The sequence below is a fragment of the Aptenodytes patagonicus genome, chromosome 12 (assembly GCF_965638725.1).
Source record: "Aptenodytes patagonicus chromosome 12, bAptPat1.pri.cur, whole genome shotgun sequence".
Lineage (NCBI taxonomy): Eukaryota > Metazoa > Chordata > Aves > Sphenisciformes > Spheniscidae > Aptenodytes > Aptenodytes patagonicus.
In genome coordinates, this window is record NC_134960.1 from 17,930,175 (window position 1) to 17,951,853 (window position 21,679).

Sequence of the window (21,679 nt, forward strand, 5' to 3'; positions counted from 1 at the left end):
ATAGAAAAAATAGAATTTTCCTGTACTCCTCATTTTAAATAGTAAATGCTGCTTTAGCTCATCTTTTTCTTCTATCTTCTCTTAGATTGAAGTTGAATAGCAAAAGAAATCAGCTAGTCCGAGAACTGGAAGAAACAACGCGATTAGTTGCAATGTTGCACACTCAGCTGAAAAGGTATGTAACCTTTTACAGAAGTTATAGGTCCTTTAACTGCACATGGTATAACTGCCTTTCTCTGCTAACAATTTCATCTCCGAACAGAGAGGTCTAAAAGGCCTTTCAGTTACAGTCGTAACCTCAGACCCCTGTGTAGTCAGTGGAAAGCGAAGTCTTGAGGATTATATGTCCCACTCAGTTTAGATGGGTGCTTTAGAATGGGATAAATAACCTTGTGGTGGTGCCTCTGACTGACAACAGAAGGAGTTTCTGCAATCCCTTCTATTTTGGACATGTAACATTAAAGTGACTAAGGATAGTTGAGCTTTTTTTACTAATGTTTGAATTACTGAAGTATTATATTAATAAATATGTTAAGGACAGCTTAACAATTCACACAGCAAGTGAAGTGAATCAGTAATGCAACTGCTGTTAATGTATGAGTGTCGTGATACTTCTATAAATTAAATTAATTCCAAGTGTGCTGTTGCTTGCAATGTATTGAGATATCGCTGAATCTGCTGTGGTTCATGTGGTATATAGAAATGTTTCTGCAGTTGTAATGTGGGCTGGTTGTTCAGGCTGTAGTTTTGGAAGAGCATAGGATTACTCTTTCCAGACAAATGCGTGACTGCAGGCAGTAAGGCCAAATCATCATTAGCTAAAACTATGGTTTTATTTTTTTGATTAGGAAGAGAGTTTGGTGGGGGTTTTGTTTGGTTGAGGTTTTTCCTATCAGTGTGTACTGAATTTACTCTGTTTGTAGCTTCTGCTCCACTTGGATTCTGTTTCATGTTGTGAAGATGACACCGAAAAGACTGGAAAAATCATAGTGCGAGACTGACATGTATATAAGCCACCATGGAGAATAGCTATCTGTGATGCTCTTATGCAGTGGAAATGCGTCATATTTTCACTTCATCTAGCTGATTAGGGATCTTTTGAGGTGACCAAGAAGCATGTGAAACTAATTTCTTCCTAACTATGTGCCCAGTGTTCTTGGCATGCTCCTTCATAAGAATAAGCATTTGTTATTAACCCCATAATGCAAAATGTCTGGCATTCAAAGGTATGCACCAAATGAAGTTGAGCCCCCTTTTGATAGTGAAATACACTGACAAGCTGTAAATTTATTAGTCCTCACCAGATCTATATATACTGCCAAAATGTAAAAACATTTATCATGTTTCAGTTATGTTTCACCCAAAAGCTTTCTTGAAGAAACATGATGCAGTGCACATCTGTCATACAAATGCAGAAGACATTTTGTGCCAAAATTATACTAAATTCTGCATACTTGCCTTTTTCGCATAAGGTCATGGGCATAATTGTATGAATACAGCTTCTAGCTTTTACCCCATAAATAATAAATAAGGAATTATTAGGCTTATTAACATCCTCACTGTTTTTCAGTGGGGCAACTTAAGCCACTTACACATATGCAGACGTTTTTCAATAGCTAATCCATATCTGAAGTGAGGGTTAAAGGTCTTTAAATAGTCAGTAACGAGCAAGGTATTTAATGTCTGGAGCAGGAGTGTTTGGTTTAAATGGAATTTCTAGGGATTGTATATGTTGTAGTCGGTACTGCAGGATTTGTTGGGTCTTCTGAGCAGAAAAGTGTGCTGCGGTGTCTGGGCTTTCTCATTTGAAGAGACTTCTATTCAGCACCTGCTTAAAATTAATTTTGCTGTCATTTATCTTCTGAAACTAGATTTCTAGGGATAAATAACTTGTGTGAACTGATTTCACAGCCCAGCCCCAACTCTTTCCCTTCCTCTCCTGGCCCTGGATTTCATGTAGCAGTCTTTCACGTAGGTAAATCCTGCCAGTTTTCTGGTAACTGCTGGCTGTTGTGATCTCTGAGGGCCAGCTCCAGGCCCTCAGGCAGCTGTGGTATTGCCTTTTGGCTGGGGGTCCAAGACTGAGGCAAATGGAAGAAAATTTCCATACGGACAGTTGGTTGCAATAACTTAATCTTCTTGCATGGGCCTTGTTGGTTTTTTGTGGTCTGCTTTGGAGATTAACAGGAACTATAGATTTTTTTTTTCCCAGGCAGATGCAGGAGGAGAATGTTGTTGCTAATTTTAATTAATTTGAAACAATTCATTAGAGTTGTTTTGGCTAAACAAGGACTCTTATGAGGCTGATATGGTGAGTAGAAAAATGTGTATGAACTACATTATTTTTACTGAAAATTGACCCAACTTTTCTGCTGGGTAGACTGGTTCAGGATCGTTGTGGGGACTAATGCATATGGCCTAACCTAACAAAGCAAAAGCCCACTGTACCACGTGGGCTTAGAGATTTGGTGACATTGCAGTGTTTTCCTGAGAAATCAGGAGATACGGTATAATGGTTTTCTGACTTGTTTCCTTCAGTCTCTCCACCAGCATGCTTTCCCTCTCCTCGAGCAGCAGCCCTGGTTCTCTTGCATCTAGCAGAGGATCTCTTGCCACCTCCAGCCAGGACTCATCCACCTCAGCCAGTTTCACTGATCTCTACTACGAGCACCTAGAGCAGTTGGAGCAGTTGGACTCGGACTATCAAAACAAGCTTGACTTGCTCTTAGAAGGAGCCACTGGATTTAGACCGTCAGGCTGTATCACCACTATTCATGAAAACGAAGTAGCGAAAACACACAAAGCAGACACCACCAGTCGCATACAGGCTCTGAGATCATTGTCTGGTACTCCAAAATCCATGACATCGCTATCTCCAAGGTCATCTCTCTCTTCTCCATCTCCACCTTGCTCTCCACTGGTGATAGACCCACTCCTAGCTGGTGATGCCTTTTCAAGCCATATGGATTTTGATGATGCAGAGATAAGTACAAATCTCTCAGAACTCACCCTTAACACTGGGAGTGGCAACTGTAGGCTGGAAGAGCCTAGAGCAGGAGATAAACATCTAGGTCAAGGTATGGTAACAAACTATTTGCATACACATGCATGCATTTATTTTTAATGTAGTTTATAAAGCATTGAGAAGCAAGTATTTAAAAAACTGTCAGTCATCTTGATACCTTTGTGTTGAAAAGTGTATTCAACTGTGTGTTCTACCTTGCTTGGGAGAAAGGGTTGTTATTTTAATTTGTACACAAAAAATACTGCTGATCTGATGAGTCTTGCAGAAGGCTCTATCTAGGTGTGTTTTTAGTGTACTTGTATGCATGTGTACACAAATTACAGGGATTTCATGTGCAAATATAAGTGGTTGTGGTGGGATGCCTCATTTAATTTGGCACTTAGCTATTCAGAATGTCATCTAGTGTTTTGGGTCTGAAATTGGGAGGCATGTAATGCCATATTGACACAAACTTTTTGGCCAAGCTTTTGAGGAAGACTGGAAAAAAGGCATTTAGCTTAATAGTTAACAAATTATAATAAAAATCCTTCCCTGCCACCTCAGCATACACAACATCTTGCTCTAGTTCCCAGTAAATCAGTGGCAAAGAATTTATTAACTTCAGCTGAGCAGACATGTCAAGGCTGTACTTGAATTTCTGCTGCTTTGAGGAGGATGGTCTCTTAGCAACAAAAATGTGTTTAGATGGTGAGTGTGATAAAATAAGACACTTAGAGATAGTGGATGTTCTCATACATGCATATGGCTTATTGGTGGGTGGGAAGGGTTCATCCCTTTTCAGAATGATGGCCCTGCTGAAGCGGATGGAAAGCAGTAGGCAGCAGTCAGGGCACTCGTGCTAGGGCCTGTCTGAAGCCCTTGCGACTGTAGTTGGGTTAAATCCAAAGGAGATGAGTGAAATGAGATTTGTAACTGCAGTGAAGAAGAGCTTTGAAGGCAATATAAACTTGCCAGCTGTAGCCGTATGAACCAGCAGTGCAGTTTGTTTGTTTTTCACAGGATTATAAAACAGCCTATGTGAATAAAGGGAACTAGCACCATGTTATCACTGCCTTCTGCATTAGGAAGGCTGATACTATTTAAAATACAAAAGAGACATGAGTGCAGTTCTTCCCCTTTGAGCTACCATTTTCCTACAAGCAAAAGGTATTATGCATTTGAGTAGGAAACAGTAATTATTCTTATTAGAACTGGGCGCTGATTAGTTTTAACCTTTTTAGTTCTTCAAGATTTGTCAAGGCTCAGGTGTTAAGCAGATTAAGTGATTATTACTGTTAGCCAGTCAGCAGACAAAATAATCGCCATAAGTAGTTTATTTCAGGGCAATAATGAGATGAGATTTTATTCCTCAGGCATTTTGTGGGGGGGTTCAGTGTAACACCCGAAATGTGGTGGCTGGATCTGGGGTGGTCAGTACTCGGCCTCATGGGCAAAGCATGCTCACGTGTTCCTGTAAGTAGAGCTGAATAGTATATATCTGAGGGATTTGCTTTTTGTTTCTGTTAGAAGATGTCCCTGCTACCTTTGAGGCTGAACTAAGGCTGCTTCTCTTACCTGAGCGATGTAGGTGAAACTAATAGCAAGCCCTGGAATCTGGCAGAGTCTGGCATTCTCTGAGGAAATGGCGCGGATGTGAGGACAGTGCATGACATGGTTCTTCAAGGCCTCGTCATGGTGTGTCCAGGAGAGCCCATGGAAGGGGAAATGGCAGGAAGTGAAGAGCAAACTTCATATTCCTGATATGAGTGGGGAAAAAAGGTGAAAAAACATAGGAAGTGCTATCTGCCTGCTTGAAAATATAGAAGGGAGTTGAGTAATTTCTGAACTCTTCCATAAACTTTTTTTAGCGTGATACCTCTTTAGAGACTTAAAACAGAAAATCCAAATTTTGTGTTAGTCACATGAAAAAGTTACAGGTTCAGTCTGTGTGTAAAACTTGCAGGGCTGAGCTTCCAAGTCCTTCGCAAAAAAAGTAAGGAAAAGGATGGCTGCACGATGAATCCTTGTCAGGGAACCCGTTCATCTTTATTCGGGTTTACGCTTTAGCATTGTTGTACAAACAGATACCCACTTCGTTGCTGGGTTTTGTGCACCCTCTGTATTCACCTCCCTTGGCCACACGGTGCTCGGGTGAAGTGGTCAAAAATGAAGACTTTCTGGGTTGAAATGAGTAAATGGCATTGGCAATTGAGGGAGACAGAGGTTGAGCCTGCTGGAGTCTTACCTGCGGTGTCCTTCCTGGTAAGGAAGCCTCATGCGGAGGGATTCCCGGAGTGGCGTTTCTGGGAGCGGTGCGTAAAACTCAAACAACTTGATCTAGAAAGCCAGCCAGTGGGGAAGAAATTATTTTCATATTAAAACCATGGAATGGGGGGCTACAAAGCAGCACTGAGGAAAGAAGAGACATAGTTCTGACCCTGCCCGCATACCTCCAGCATAGGCCAGGGCAAGTGGAGTGCAGCAGGGGCCAGGCCCTTGCACACAGCAGGAGGGAGGATGGATTAAACTGTGAATGCCAGTATTAAATGGATCCATTTGTTTCAGTTAATGACTGATATATTGTGTTACAGATGCTAACTTTTATTTATGTGGTTTGGCCTGTGGGGAAAAGGTCTGGACATTTTTTTTTATGTCCAACAGTTCCATGGGAATACCAAGATGAAAAATACCATTCAGTGGTGGTGTCAAAAAATACATGGATAAATGGGCCCAGATTGCACATGTGCACTCAATATATTGGTTTTACCTGTAGCACCCTCTACTGTTGATTGTAGAACAAGTCCTTATATTATTCCATAAGCCTATGTTGAGCTTGCACACTTTTTGCAGCAATGTTTTTTTTTTAAAATGCATGTTTAATTCTTTAAGTGGCTTTGAGTCTGTGCAAAAAAAAAAACCCCGCAACCCACTTTGTAATAAAGAAAATACGGCATGGAAACCATATATTGGTTTGGGGGCATGTGCTTTCCTAAGGCTATGGGAGAGAGGGACCACTTTAGAAAGATGAAAGCCCCTTGGAGGGGAGTGTGTTGCCACATGTCTGCTATGGGGTTACAGCTGCTCCCACTGTGACAATGTGGCACCTCCTTGTCCTTGGAGCAGGTGCCCCAAAGCCCTGCCAGAGAGGGAGAGCCAAGAGCTGGGTAGGTCCCAGCCCTTGTTAGCCACCTTGGCAGACAGGGCTCTCCAGACTCTCAGCTGAAGCATATATCTGCAGAAATGTGATGGTTCAAGTGAAAAGATGCAGAATTTACAGAAGTTTCCAGGGCATATATTTTCCTGTGTTGTAGCACAAGAAAGTGAGATAACACCTCTGTGCAAAACTCCTTGCTTCAACTTCCCCAGTTTCTCTTCCCTATCTCCTTCTCCCTGCATTCCTGTGTGTGGCTGCTGTTTTGAATCCTATAATCTCTCTTTCTCTCCATGTTTAGCCAGTTAACCTGGTCTTTCTAGACCCATCTTCTGACCTCTGTACGTCAAACTTTTGGGTTCAGGGGTAGGCGGGTGTATTTTTTTGCTGTTTCCCCTTCTTGAAGCTAAACTTTTGATATAAGCTCTCCAGGTGGGATATACCCCTCGGCATAATCCGTACTTGGCCAGAGCTTGGTCAGTAGCGTTTGCCTTGCTGCTGCTCTCTGGGTAGCTAGGACCAGAAGGCCTACTGCCTGCTTAAGGGTGAGTTGCAGTAGAAGCTGTTTTATTGGTTCATATTTATAACTTCACTGGAATTCACAAGTTCTGCTTCTTCTGCATGTTGCTCATCTTGTCATGGGTACCTCCCTGCCCTTCAGGTGCTTTGAAAGCCTCTCCTCGCGTTGTCTGCGAGGACCTGCACCCATGGAGGTGGCAGGGGTATCCAGTTGTAATGCACTCAGTACAACCAGCGTGTAACCTCAGCCTGTGGGTACGCTACTGCAGGACCCAAGTATTAAATGGGCATTGACTGTGCAATGAAGCCCTACTCTCACCTCCACCACATAGGCTGTTCCTCTGGGCTTTTTGTTCTCCAGGGCAGTCAGGCATGTTCCTGAAGCACTAACTTGACGGTGGCTGTTGAGCACAGCCTGCCCTACCTGTGTTCTCTGTCTTCAGAAATGTGCTGTTGCTTAACAATACTTGGGTGGGGAAAAAATGCAATTCAAGGGGAAGATAAGAAAAAAGCTGCTCCTGATCCAGACAGTTTGTTTTCATTAACACCTGTTTTTGATTTTCCTCTGTGCTTTTCTGATAGGTATAAATACAGCTGGAGGGACGGCACTGAAGGTGGCGTGTGTGTCAGCTGCAGTGTCTGATGAATCTGTTGCTGGAGATAGCGGGGTATATGAGGCGTCTGTACAAAGGTAGACATCAGATCTCTCTCTAGAAAGAAGCCAATGACTCAGCTTTGCACACAGGAGTCAGCTGGAATAATGCTGGTTATGATCTCTTTTGTAATTTGGTGGCTAAAGTTCTCAATCTCAGATTTCTTAATACTTCTGAAAAAACTAGGAGCAGGCTGAATTTGATTATCAAAATGACCCATGCTTCCCATAATAGAAGTAGCTGAAAGCAAGCTCACAGAGAACTGTTTGAACAGCTGGTCTGTTTGTGAAGGTGCTGGTAAGCTGTGACTGCTGCCTTGATGGGGGTAGTGGAGCCATCTGGCAGGTGTAAAGTTCCCCTCCTGTCAGTCAGCCTGGTGTCAGTGACAGCCCTCAGTCAGTGTGAGAGGACTTTGGGATGTTTAAGGAAGATAGCAGAAGCACCTTGAACTGCCTCATGGATGTGTACGTGCTGCGATGCAGTTCCTGAGTGCTTGGATCCAGTATGTGATTTCTGCAGGACTTTTCCCCCTAAGTGCATAGCTTATAGCCAGAGCTGGGCATCGCTGCTCTTGCTGGGTTTCTGGACCTCCCTTACTGCTTGCTAAAGCTATCTGGGGTAGCTTGACAAAAAGTTCTCTGGAAGGTACTGATCTTATTGATACCTGGTTTGGCTGCATCTAACATGGATTTTCTCACTATTTTATTGGCATTGAGAAGAATTATGGGGTCATGTGTTGCAAGACACAACTGTAGAGGTGAAAAACTGCTCATCTCGCATCCCCCTGTTCATTCATTATCTTCATTAATTCTCTAGATAAGTGAGTAATTTTTTGTTTACAGCACAATTCACCTTACAGAAGCATTGCACATTCTTGTCAAAGCAGACCTCACGGGTGCAAGCCAGGCAGTCAGACAGTTGGGTGTCTTAGGGCCCCTGTGTCCCCTCAATGGGACAGGGAGCTCTGCGGACAGGGGAGGAGGGATAACGTGTGACAATTACAGAAGGCATCCCATGCACACTCACGTGCCTGATGTTACTTAATGTTCTTTAGGTTGTTGACTTACCAACCTTTGTAAGGACTACAGTATCATTTTGATGCCTATAATAAATGGTGAGGGTAGGATGAGCAATGCATTTGTCCTCTGTAGCTGAAATGTAATGAAATACAAGAGAGTGCTAAGTAATATGGAAAATACTTTGAAGAGAAGAATGCTAATCCTGTTTTAATGTGCTGCAGTATAGCCTCTGAGTCAATTAGACAATGAATGTAGCTTTGGGGACTTTCAGTGCATAAAACTTTGGAGGAGGAGTACATTGGGAGGAAAATGATGCAGGTAGCTGTTTCAAGGAAGACCAGTCAGTGTACTCTGTCACTTTTAATGTGCTTAGGGAAGTTTGATTTCTTAAAGAAACAAAGGAATGACTTAAATCTAATCAAATTTGAGAATTTTTGCTGTCATGGTGCAGGACAGGATTGCAGTTGTTAAGTCTTATTTCTGTTGCTGGGCAGTCAGCTGTCTTTACTAAAATCCAGTCAAAGGAACCCTGTAAAAATCCCCCACTGCCTTGTTTTTGTACAGTCTTTTGTGTGGCTTTTTTTGGCAGTGAAGGGGAAGGCATATGACTTTCTGCTGATAAGCACTGTAATACATACCTCTAAGGATGATTGCACTTACTTCTTAAATGGGCTTTCTTTTAGCTGCTAATTTTACAAAATCCATATACCCAACCCCTGAATGGAAGGGAAAAGATCTTGTATCACCTAAATGCTAGCACTTCAATAGGAGGGAAATCAAGTCCTTAATTGTCTTTGATTTCTTGCAGACCATGTGTGTCAGAATTGATGGTGTTTGACAGTGATGATACAGAAGCAGTTGGGACAGCTAAAGTGCAAATTGCAATGAGGTAAGCACTACACATTTTTACTGGATTTTCCTTCAAATTGAAAGAATGATATATGGGATTTAAAAGATAGTGCTTTCTGTTTTCTTATCCTGTTTATCCTGTCCTATTAGTATTAACTAACTAATGCCCTCTTTGTAGTGTAATTGAGAATTACACTCGACTCTAGGAGGTCCTTGGCCCAGTTATCCTCTTTCATGTCAGTGGAAATCAACTGGTGATAGTGTGGTATGAGGGTGCAAACTAGCAATGGGAGCACTGACAGTGCTGGGCTGGAGAAAGCCGCCTGCTGGCTTGCAGTCTCCTTTGCCATGCAGCTTGTGGGGGAAAAACTGCTGAGAGTAAATGGCAATCGTAATCATAGACCAAACCTTAATCCCACAAGTAGTGGGTAAGGCATGGGAAGGTAGGCACAGAGGCATCTTCCTTAAATGACTTAGTGGAAGATTATTTATGATTTGAGGGAAAATAAGTAGCGCAAAACTCTCGTCATGGCCATCAACGGTAAAACAATGGTTACCCATAACATCTTCACTGTTGTACTTCAGGTATTTCTACTTGTAACTTTTTTATATTACAGTCATTATATAAAGCCTTTCAAAAGGTTTTAGTTACAATACAGCAACTTGGCTAGACCCCAGGAAAAGCAATGTGTGTTAGGACAAATCTGTAAATCATTGTGTCTGAATTCCTAAGTTCTCGATGTTCTGGACTGTTCTAAATTCTGGATGTTCTGGTAGCAAAACTTGATGTAATATGAAACTCGTTTTGTTTCAAACTATAGGCAAGCCATGGTCCCATTATAGTGTTGTCCCGTTTGTAAATTCTTCGTTGTTTGTTTGTGTTAATGAAACAAGTGGAATACTTGTTTATGGAGTGCAAGGCAGACTTCTCTGATGATAATAATGCTTTTTTGTCTTTCCAATTCAGATATGATGACAAAAATAAACAATTTGCAATACTGGTCATCCAGCTAAGTAATGTTCCAGCACTGCTGTTACAACAAGATCAAAAAGTGTAAGTGGGTGAAATAAACACACTTGAAGTATTTGTATGAGATTCCGGTGGGAATTAAACAGATGTTGGTTTTTGTTTTTTCACACTCTTAAAAATCTAGCCTTTCTGAAATGCTTCTACACTTTGTTATGTGTAGCAACATTTGTGAACTAATAAACCCACAAATTGAAATAAGATACAGTTTTTCTCCTTAAAGGCCTGTATTTGCTAGGGAAAGACTTGCCTGGAATTAGCACTAGCCAGCAAGGTTCTTAACTGTAGCAGTGCCCAGAGCAACTGCATCGAGTGGAGAGGGGGCGTTTGTTCTCCTACAGAACTCACCCTGGACACCTGCACAGATGCATGTGTGGGGAAATGTACAGCTTCTGCTAGACCCATTCTAGGCACAAGTTTTTAAATTCAGCTGTGTGCTGAATAAGCTGACAAAAATTTGATTTCATTTTTGTGTAGCTGTTTCTACCTACAAAAGGGTTTCTTAGCAGGGTGACAAGTTGCACAGATGTAAACAACCATGTAAAACATAATCCCATGATGTTCGATTGTAAGTTCAGAAGGATGAAGTCTACGGCAACTCATGCCACTTCATGTCTCTGATGTTGTGATGAGATGTTCCTTTTTTCTCAGTTGACTGATATTCCAAAGAATAGGATAGGGCAGTAATGTCCACAGTGCTTAGGATGAATTTCACTTACAGATTTATGGAGCTCTTGCAACGGAGGGAACCGTAATGTACGGTAGTACTGATTGCAATGCTTTTTTCAATAGGAACATTCGCGTGGCTGTCCTGCCCTGTTCAGAAAGCACAAGCTGCTTGTTTCGCACAAGACCGGTGGAAGCTTCAGACAATCTTGTGTACAATGAACTATTTTGGGTTTCTATCTCTTACCCAGCTTTACGCCAGAAGACTTTAAGAGTTGATGTTTGCACTGTAGATAAGTCTCACCTTGAAGAATGTTTGGTTAGTATTAATCGCTATTCTAATATCTTTGTGTTTGTTTCCTCTTTTGAGTTAGGCAAAACTTTAAACTCTGAAGTATGGCAATTTCTGTGAAGGTTTTCTTGATAATCCTTAGCTATATGATCTCTCCCAGATAGCGTTCTTTGCAAATAATGATTTTGATCAGGAAAAAAATAATCTAGTAGATAAATGTTTTGTTACGGAACTACTGCTGACTTTGTCAGACTACTAGATTTCCCTTCTCTCATGATTTAATGTGAAACCCCACCTATTTTTCTTCCTTTTGGAAACATTTGTTGTAATGTAATTGAGAATGGACTTCTTACAGGAATTTGGAAGCCGCTGTAGAATATTCAAGATCTCTAAAGGAGTTTTTAAAAACTGCTATTAATCTACACTGTTAAAATCTACATGAGTATAGTTTTTTTGAGTGCTGGTATTGCCATAAGCCAGCCGCCTCCTATTGTTAGAAGAGCTTTTTTGTTGCTCAGTATTACCTGAGCAAGTTGATTTTAATAGAACTATTTCTGGAGTATTGTACTCCAGAACGTGAGTAGGGTGTGTTGAGCTGGGACATAAGCAACCATTAAGTTACAGAAAAGTTGATGTTTTGTCCTGCACGTGTTTTGTAGCATCTCCCTTGGCTGGAGGGGTACGTGTTTTATGGTGCTTCCGCATGTCTTCCTTCACTTGCTTTGCAAAGCACGCTTTGGTTCAGGAAAGCATCTGTTTTCCAAATGGGGTTTTTCTTTTGGCAGCGCGTACAGACCTACAGTACCTGAGCTCCAGGTGGGAGCACGCTAACTTGCAAGAGGTGTGCTCAGCATGCGTTCTGCTGGACTGCGTTGGTGCAATGGAGTACACTCAGACGTGGATTAAATAAATTGCAAATCAGTTTTACTTTGGTTTTGAATATGTCAGGATGTGTACTAAATGTAATGCAGTAAAAAAAATGACAAGGTAGATGAAGGGGAATGGGATATACAAAACTAAAGCAACTCAGTCTGAGACAGTCATTTTTGTCAGCCTTGCAGATTTCTTGAAAGGGAGTCTTCATCTCCTGTTCCTTTCTCTTTTTCTTTGAAGCTCTGGCTGTAATTTATGCTGGCTGCAGTAGCACTGTTCATACTTCTGGATTCTTGTACGCAGGAGCTGTAGTGAAGCACTTGCTACTTGGATTGGAAGTCCTAGATAATGTTAAAAATAATTAAACATAAAGCATTACTAGTGCTGTTGAAATGGGGATAAACAGGGCAATTTTTCATTTTGTCAAACTTGCCGAAGTCAAGTAGTCCTGGATTTTTGCTCTCATTTCTTCTTACTGGTGTGGTAGTGGTTCATTTTAGTATTACACTAAAACTGTGGTTTTGCTCTCAATAGGGTGGAGCACAAATTAGCCTTGCTGAAATATGTAAATCCGGAGAGAAATCAACCCGTTGGTATAACCTCCTTAGTTATAAGTATCTGCAGAAGCAAAACAGGAAAAGTAAACAAGGAAACATTCACTCTGAAGTACCCTGCACTGAAAAAACAGTAAGAACAACTGCTTAAATCAAACAAACCTCTTCTAAACAGCACTAATGAGAGGGTTTATGTGGCTGAAGAACTATTACAGTAGATGAGAAGTGAAGGCTGGTGTGTTTATATTTAGAACTTGAAAATGTTGTTAAGTGCAGCAAAATAATTAACATGCCTATTACAGATATGCCCTTGTCCTGGGCTAAATACTTACTGAAATCTGCTTCTCACAAAGCTGAGGGATGTGGTACGTGGTCTGGTGTGAGTGATGTGTGAGCTCTTGCCTTTCTTCCCACTAGACAGTTCACCTTGCTGCAGTGGACTTGCTGAGCGAGTCAAGATGCAGACTTACCTTTGCACGTGCATGGCATGCAATACGCTCAGCCAGTAGCTGCACACGTGCGTATGCTAGCGTAACTGGGGAGGTGGGCCAGGTGTGCTCACACAGGCTTGACTGAGCAATGTATGTGCAATAGGCCGCTTGAACAACGCGGGTGTAGAGACTACGACTGTCTCCTGCCACCAGAGGAAAGCTGGTTGGGGCTGTTCCGACCAGAACGGCTGGGCGCTTTGCAGTTTGAGAATCGTATTTTCACAAGAAGCCTCTTGGTCTCCTCAGGACTCTGTCTCAGCACTCTTAGAGCAGACAGCTGTTGAACTGGAAGCTGTGGAGAAGAAACTGGAGGAAAGCAGAAGCACTTTAACTAGTGGAGAGAGCTGGTAGGTAGCATCCTACCATCTTAGCGTTGTGGGATGATCAGAGCACTTGGGGATTCAAGTGCAGAGAAAAAAGCAGATGATACAGAGCTGCGGGAAGCTGCTTCTGTCTCTTTCTGTTTTGGTGAAAAAATCCTGTTTCTTCTGTTCTGGAGATTGTGCTTGGGAAATGAGAACAAAGCTGATAAATGTTGAAAATAGTCAAGAGCACTAGGCTAATTTTGTTATTTGTACAATGTTCTATGGACGTCCATGAAAGCTCCACTGTATGGTGCGAGGTTTTGCTTGAATATTAATTTTGGCTGTTGTTTACATGGTTCAGATTCAGATTTTATTAATGAAGCCCAACATTTGAAATAAAAAGCAAGCCTGACCAATGGGTTTGATGGAGAAGCCAGCTGTGAGTTCAAAGGAGCTGAAAAGGATGTTAAAACAATGCTTCAATTTTGTCCAGCATCACTTTTTAAGCTAAGATTAATGGCATCCTGAGAGCTCCACTTAAGATGCACTCACCTTAAGCTCAGACCACATGGCTGAACCCTCAGCTTGCTTCTTTTGAAGCAAGATCAGTATGAAGTTTTTGGCTCTAATGGTTGCCTTCTGGTGCAGCTTCACTCCAGTTTCAATTATTCCCTTATAAGCCTGTGTTCGCATAATCTCAGTGGCTACAGGACCTGCCAGGTACAACTGGCTGCCTTGGGGATGTGTTTCTGTCCAGCAGCTTACAGGAGGTAACTCCTGCTGCAACACCAGAGTATTGTGCGCAACAGGCCGGTTCAATAACAAAGCTGTTCTTAACAGGCAAGACGAAGAGGTTCCTGATCAAGAAGAACAGGACGAGATCAGTGAAAATGAAGCAGAGGAGGAGGAAGAATTCTGTGCTGGAAAATCGCTGTGGGAAACAGAAGAAAGTCTGAATTCCCAGCTGCACGTGGAAATAGCAGTGAAGGTAAAGTCAAGGGCCTTTTGAACAGAAAGACGAGTTAAGCTTCCCATTGCTCAGCTGACTGGGTTGCTGTTGAGCTGGGCAAGGCTACAGCAGTTATTTAAAAGTTCATCATTGATGTTTAAATGTTTACCTACCTGAAATATTTTTAAATACCTCTACACGATCATTTTGTCCCACAGTTAATACAGCATCGTTTCATGCCTTCTTTTTGCTGCTCGTGAAAACTGTTTTCATTAATGTGACCGTGGCTTTGACCTTGTTTAATTCTGAATGTAGTTGTAGTCTAACAAACATGCGCTGTACACATGCTCTCTGTGCATGTACATACAGCGATTTGGATCTTTGCTGCAGATGCACAAGTAAGGGAATGGTCTTTAAAATCATCTCTGTTCTGTGTGAGACTGCCAGGTCACATTGATGTACTGGATCAACAGGCAAAGCTCGTTGGAATCGATTGTGTGGTACAGCGATCAATAGGTGGGGAGCCCTTAGGGAGTGATACAGTTAATGTAGCAGCTACTGAGTTCAAAGAGCGAAGTGTCAGGACACCCTGCATGAAAAGGGCTAAAGAATACCTGGTTTTGAATTTGATGCCTCTGGGACTGAAAGCAGAGATGTATCACAGGTGGCTGTCAGACAGCCTTGTGTATGTGTCGTCGGTAAGATGGCAAGCTGGCATTTACACTGCAGTATCTGTCTTTCAGGTGGATAAAGAGACAAACACAGAGAGCCTTGCACAGTCTTCTACTGTAGTTCGTCCGAAAGACAAAAGAGCAGCAAATCCACCCCAAACTCAGTTTGTCAGAGGTAGCACTATCATCCGCTCAAAAACATTTTCACCAGGACCACAAAGTCAGTATGTGTGTCGGGTAAGGAAAATGCAATCCTCAGGTTATAAATGCTGATTTTCATTAATGAATGCATGATATCAATGTTCACTTAGTCTGAATTTTTCAGAGAGATCTGACAGTGCTTTCTTCTCCCCCCTTTGACTTCAGAAGTTGCTCTGTCCTCACCTCCTAGATGGTATCTTTCTTTGGAACTAATACTATTAAGCACAAATTTATAAAATATGTATGTGCACATATATTTGTGGTACGTTCAGCATGTTGAGATGCCCAAACTAACCTGGAAGGGCTGCTCTAAGACAGTGATGAATAAGCTGCATATCCTGCTGCTTTAAGACTGTTCTGTGCTAACTGGAACTGAGTTAGCTGTGTCCACCTGACTTTAGATGAGGTGAACGTGTAAGTTTGATAGAAATGGAAAGGTAAGTACCTGATAATGTCAACAGAAAAAAATAGTGGAAGCTTGAGTCTCTAGTGTGCTTTGTCTGAAGGTAATGAGCAGGCCATGTACTGGGTCAGGATGTCACTTCCACTGCTTTGAAATGTTTGTTCACAATTATTTCCTGGACTGAGGGTCAGCCTAAACTATAACTAACTCGTCTTTTAAATTGAATTGGCAAACAAGCAAGCACTGCCTTTTATCACGCATGACCTGTCCTAAGTGGACACGCTCTTAATACAGCTGCACCGGATTCGATGTGCAGGTTTTCTGATTCAGAAGCAGGTGCTTCCATAGAAACAAACCTTACTTAATTTGCAGCAGTGGCCTGCGCTTGGATGGCAGAGGTACTGTGTCCCAGCACATGCAGATCCCACATGCCTGTTCCCCCCCCCTCGCCCCCAACTTTGAGAAGGAACATGAGAAGGGAATTAAACCCTACTTGAGCTGAGCTCTTTTTAAGGGTCTAGAGACGATCACAAAAGAAGGCAGGCTGTATGTGTGTAACATGACAACTCTTAAGTTGAAAAACCCAGGGGGACAGTTTACAGGTAGACCTACCTTTTGCACCACTAGCTTAAAATACAGGTGGATTTTAGAAAAGAGAAATCTCTAAGAAAATAGCCCCATGTTTTACGGATGTTAGAAAAGAGTAATTTTTTTTTCTTACATAGAGCTCATTTTTTGAGGCTGTTTAGCCCAGCCTAGTTACTTGCACAGGAGAAGGGCAGTGGGGTAGAGTCCCGTATTATACCCTAACTTAGTGTCTCTCTTTCCATGCAGTCTATTCCCAAAAAAGGACAGAGTTCAAGGCTTGTGGCGGGATCTGGCTGTGCCAAATGGATTGCATGTTGTGTGCTCCGATTGGGGTGGCAGCTGTCCGCTGTAGCCTTTCACAAAACTTCATAGTTCTGCTTACATCACCGCTTATAATCACTTACAGAACCCTCTGATCTTCCTAATAATGTGTGTATGCACTGCTATATTTCTTTCATGAAAAATGTGGTTTTCATTTTCAGCTGAATCGCAGTGATAGTGACAGTTCAACGCTATCCAAAAAGCCCCCCTTCGTTCGAAATGCAATGGAGAGACAAAGTGTCAGAGTGAAACGGGTAAAAACATCACCACTTACGTGTTTTTCTCTAGCATAGACACTTGCAAAAACCAGAAAACTGTTTTAAAGGAAGAATTTGCAAACATAAATCAGTTGCCATCTGATTTCACTCACAACCTTTTCTTTGTGTGTGAGAAGTCTCTCAAGGCTACTTCTCTTTGATAGATCAGAATATGACAGGAACGTTTAAGTTGGAACTCATTTAGAACAATCAATTTAGGAAGATGGTTTCTGGTATTTTCCATCTTGTCAGAGCAGAAGTAGCACAAACAGTTTTGCTGTGTTTATTGTTGCGAGATTCTTAAGTACTCATAATAAATGTGAGGAGCTGGGGAAGAGGGTGAGGAGAATGATGTCTCAGATGCTCAGGTGACCCTGTTGTAGTGACTCTGTGGCACACAATGAACCCCCATGCCAGTTGTGATGGCAGTCACTGAAATTTCCCTGGGATACTGATGCTGAGCTCCTAAGGAGATGGTTTTCTTGAGGCAGCTTGTATTTGAAACTAGCAGAAGGCAGCATAATATGTTACTGGAAAAAAACAAACCCAGGTTTTTCTGCTGCATTGTGGATTATCTAAAGATGAGACATTAAACTTAAGAGCAAGGTGTGCAGGCAAGACTTGTTTGATTTGGAGAAGCTGCCAAGGAAGAAATTTAGTAGAAACACCAAAATCAAAAGGCTTATCTGTAAGACCTGAGTTTGTGCTCCATCTCGAGATGGATTGGAAAGCAGGATCGATAGAGATGCTTTGTGCTAAGACAAGTTCTGGAAAGATGGGTCTCATGATGTGTTTGGCCCTTCATGGAGGAGTGGTCGGGACAGTTCTCATCACTGCGTTCATACACCCCTTCTTTTCTAGCCTTCAGTCAAGTCCTTCGGTACGGAGCGCCTAATCCGCACTTCGCTAGACCTGGAGCTGGACCTGCAAGCTTCAAAAACCTGGCATGATCGGCTGGTTCAGGAGATCTCAGTGCTGAGAGAACTGAAGGAACAGTTGGAACAAGCTCAAAGTCAGGGTGAAAAAGAGTTGCCGCAGTGGGTGAAGGATGATGAGAGATTTCGCCTGCTGCTGAGGCTAGTGGAAAAACGAGTGAGTAATAACTGCCCTTGGATTTTATTTAAGATGTTTGAGAAACGTGATTTGAGAAACCAGGGTACTTTGGACAGTCAGGAAACGAAGCCTTAGCACTACAGTCACTCGTGTCTTCCACTTACGGCTCCATGAAGCAAGTGGTTGATAATGGAAGCTGCAGTCCTTGAGTGTCTGGCTGTTCTCAGGTGCGGTATTTACAAACTGCAGAGTCTGTGCTTGCCTTCCCACAGATACGAGGGTTAGGAAGATAGCACTTATGTCTCTTGCTTCTTCTAAGATAAATAATGGCTGCATAAAACCTTGTGCATGGATGACACTTGCCTTTAGAATAGGATCCTTATGCATATGAAGTGACAATATAAGTCAGCAGACTTCCTGGCTTTAAGAGCTTAATAGTATCTATCTTTCTGCTTTTGAAGGGCGGACTGCAGGGCAGGGATGGAAAGGAGACAGAACTAATTACCAAGAATTTCAACAAACAGTCCATTAAACTATTGTTTTCTTTTATGGTAGTTGTTTTTCAACTTTGAAAGCATTATCACTTTTGCTGGAGTTTGACCCCCTTTTAACTTCCTGTAGAGTTCTGTTAGTCCCAAACTGTTGTGTGCATTTACCAGCACAAAGATTTCCTGCCTTAGCACAGGTGCAAGCATGAGAAGTCACAAATACCATCTGTTTTGTGAAGTGCAGCCTCCCAATCCATAGCAGCTGTGGTGTGTCATGGTTAGTGCTTACCTTACTCTGCCTACATCATACTCTCCCTCGTGTACAGGGCTCCTTCTCAACTTCTGTGATTTATCGGTGTCAGCACCTCTGCTGACACCAGGCAGAAACTAAGTTCTTAGGGCACCGGGTGTAGGAGTGAGTTGGTACAAGGTGCTCTTTGGGGCACAGCTGGAACGTGGGTTGCCATGTTCTTGCGTGAGCTGATCTGCTGGCTTAAAAAAATATACACCGACAAGACACAAAGAAGGTGCAGATAGCACCCATGATTCTTACCAAAGAGCTGGAAGACGACCTTAGAAAAAGCTCTCTCCGTTACAATGGTTAGCTGACAAGCCTTCAGTTTAGCTTCTGTGGCTTGTGATTCCAGAGTCAACAGTTTCCAAGCCCCTCTGACCTGCAGCTGAAATACTGCTGTATTTGGAAATTAGTTAGGATAAAATGATTCCTCCTGGAAACACAAACAGCTTTTTTCCACTATTTGTTTAGGTGGAAAAAACAGAACACAAGTGTGAGCTCAAAGCTGATAAAATGATGAGAGCTGCTGCCAAGGATGTCCACAGGCTGCGAGGGCAGAGTCGGAAGGAGCCTCTGGAAGTACAGTCATTCAGGTAAGTACAGGTCACTGGTAAAGGGAAGGAAAAATTGACTGCTACCATGATTTTTCTATGGGCGACTAAGATGCTGATGAGGAAAGCTAATCTTTGTAGTAGTAGTAGTAAACTGTTCTGCTTAATACAAAAGTTTCCGTATTTTTATATGAAAGTATAAGGTCTGAGAGTTGAGGAAACTAGCTGCAGCACTGCATGTGACCTCAAAGCAACTGGCAGCACTCCAAATCATTCCCCACCTGGCAACAAATACACAAATCCTTTGTTTAATACAGAAGCAGCCCTTTGCTTCCCTAAGTAACATGCCTAGAAAGCCAAAAACCCAAGCCTTTCTGAAATGGCTTTTTGATAAGGTCAGTGTTGTGAGTTTAATTGTAAGGATGCCTCAAGTCTGGTATGTAAATAAGAGGTGTAGGTTGTGAGAGGATGCTGCTGCTCCTTGTGGTGACAGCTGGTGGGGTAAATTTTAATGTGGATGATGGACGTTTCTGGCAAGATTTCTGTTGCATTAACAACCAATCATCTTTTTTTAGAGAGAAAATGGCATTTTTCACACGGCCGAGGATAAACATTCCAACGCTCTCTGCGGACGATGTGTGATCACCATAAAGTATTTGCTTTCCGGACAATTCTACAAATGCAGTTTGGGTTTCGAAGTTATTTATGTGGTTTTATGAAGGTACCAAGGCATTTGTATATTAGAGCTTTTGTCAGTATGTGGATGTTCTGAAGATTTTTAGGTTAAAGTTCTATCATCACAGAAACCAGCATTAAAGTGACAAGATTGTATAGTTTGTATATTTAGGAATGTATTTTTTGGGAAATAGAATTTTAAATAAGAACAAATGCAGCGTAAGGTGCTGTTATTCTTAAATAATGCTGTTTAGACTTTTTGTACAGCTCTACCTTTTAGAGGTTTTACTGCAATAAAATAAATTTGAAGGAACCTCACCCCTACCTTCTACGATGCTCTGCATCGGACTCTCCTCCGAGTGCTGTATTTTGTATCCTGTGGGGAATGCAGGGAGCCGGTTTTGACTCCCAAGTGCTGTGAACGAATTCTCTGTGAGCTGTGAAGCATTTGTGTTTCCTGCCAGGTCATAAAAGTGGGTGTGAAGTTCAGAATACTTGCACTTTTAACCATTTGTACTGCAGCTCATGTCTGTAATGGGTCTGTTAAGGTAACTTGGGGAGCCCATTGAAACCACTGCTGTGGGAGGAGGGCTGCAGGTTTTAAGTCCATTTTAGGTTTTTCCAATAAAGTGACCTTTCTGGACAAACCTGCCTTCTTGCTTTTTGTCATGTGAATCTTCTCCTCCCCTGGCACCTAAATTGCAGGGGTTTATTTCTGTCACTGGCTGGAAGTATATCGCTTCTAATGTGTCTTGCTCTGTACATCCTTCAGACCAGGCGTTTTTGAAAGGTAGCTGGTGCTTATACGCTGGAGTAAGGGTGCTCCTGGGCTTTTCCCTTCAGTTCTAAATACAGGTTTCACTAAAGGGGCTAGAGCTGTAACTCGCCTGCTCCCTGGTTTGTTACAGAAAAATATTATTTTGCACGTAGCTGGGTAAGAGCCACTTGATGCATTGCTAACCCCAGCATCTTTGCGCCAAGCCTCCCCTTGCTGTGCTCATGGCTCTGGGAGGGGGTGTTCCCCACCTTGCAAACAGGCTTGCAAACACTGTCACAGGAGCTGCTCTGCCTGACAGCACCTCTTGTTTCTCCTCCCTGCCTCAGTCCACGTGCTGCCTTTTCCCAGGCGTTCACTGTGCCCCTGCTCGCGGTGGTGGTTCCCGTGCTTCGGGCCCCTGTTGCCTGGAAGGAGGCATGAGCAGAGCCCCAGCTGCACCAAGGAGATGCATTAACAGCCAGACGTCCATTTTCTACCCACCCCCGGACCCACCGCGGCCTGGAAGTCCCTGATAAACGTTTCACCTTTGGCAGCGCTGGCTGCTCCCACCTGAACGGGGGCTGCTGGGGGCCCTGGGCGAGCCTTTCCCTTCTCAAAGCCCGCAGTGAAGTGCGAAACTACCCCTCCCCATCGCCTTGGACTTGTGAAGAGCCACAGGCGGGAGCGCGGCCGCGGTTCCACCGCCTGGGCGCTTCACAGGGAAGGAGGTGCGAGTCCCAGGGAGGCCCCCGGCGCGGCCGCGGTTCCACCGCCTGGGCGCTGCCCAGGGAAGGAGGTGCGAGTCCCAGGGAGGCCCCCGGCGCGGCCGCGGTTCCACCGCCTGGGCGCTGCCCAGGGAAGGAGGTGCGAGTCCCAGGGAGGCCCCCGGCCCCCCCCGGCCCCGCCGCCCTTCCCCCGGGGCGCGCGGGGCTCCCTGCGGCCCGTGCCGGGGGATGACGGCGGCGGCAGGACGCGGCCGGGGCCCTCCCCGCCGCCCGGGGGCGCTGCTCGAGCCTCTCCTCCCTCCCCCCGCGCTTTCCGCCTCCGCTCGCGCCACTTCCGCTTCC

General features: G+C 43.3%; 1 protein-coding gene across 2 annotated transcripts in view; it reads left to right on the forward strand.

Moving 5' to 3' along the window:
- The window catches only part of WWC1 (WW and C2 domain containing 1), a 74,279-nt gene extending 53,777 nt beyond the window's left edge, over positions 1–20,502 (forward strand). For both annotated transcript variants that reach the window (XM_076350484.1, XM_076350485.1), the window contains exons 10-23: positions 86–175; positions 2,539–3,077; positions 7,257–7,365; positions 9,155–9,235; positions 10,163–10,249; positions 11,015–11,207; positions 12,588–12,740; positions 13,345–13,445; positions 14,244–14,391; positions 15,096–15,260; positions 16,698–16,790; positions 17,655–17,885; positions 19,101–19,222; positions 19,756–20,502. In XM_076350484.1, coding sequence (XP_076206599.1) covers positions 86–175; positions 2,539–3,077; positions 7,257–7,365; positions 9,155–9,235; positions 10,163–10,249; positions 11,015–11,207; positions 12,588–12,740; positions 13,345–13,445; positions 14,244–14,391; positions 15,096–15,260; positions 16,698–16,790; positions 17,655–17,885; positions 19,101–19,222; positions 19,756–19,822 — 2,179 coding nt within the window. In that variant the 3' untranslated portion in view covers positions 19,823–20,502. The remainder of the gene's footprint in view (positions 1–85; positions 176–2,538; positions 3,078–7,256; positions 7,366–9,154; positions 9,236–10,162; positions 10,250–11,014; positions 11,208–12,587; positions 12,741–13,344; positions 13,446–14,243; positions 14,392–15,095; positions 15,261–16,697; positions 16,791–17,654; positions 17,886–19,100; positions 19,223–19,755) is intronic.
- The last annotated feature ends 1,177 nt before the right edge of the window (positions 20,503–21,679 follow it).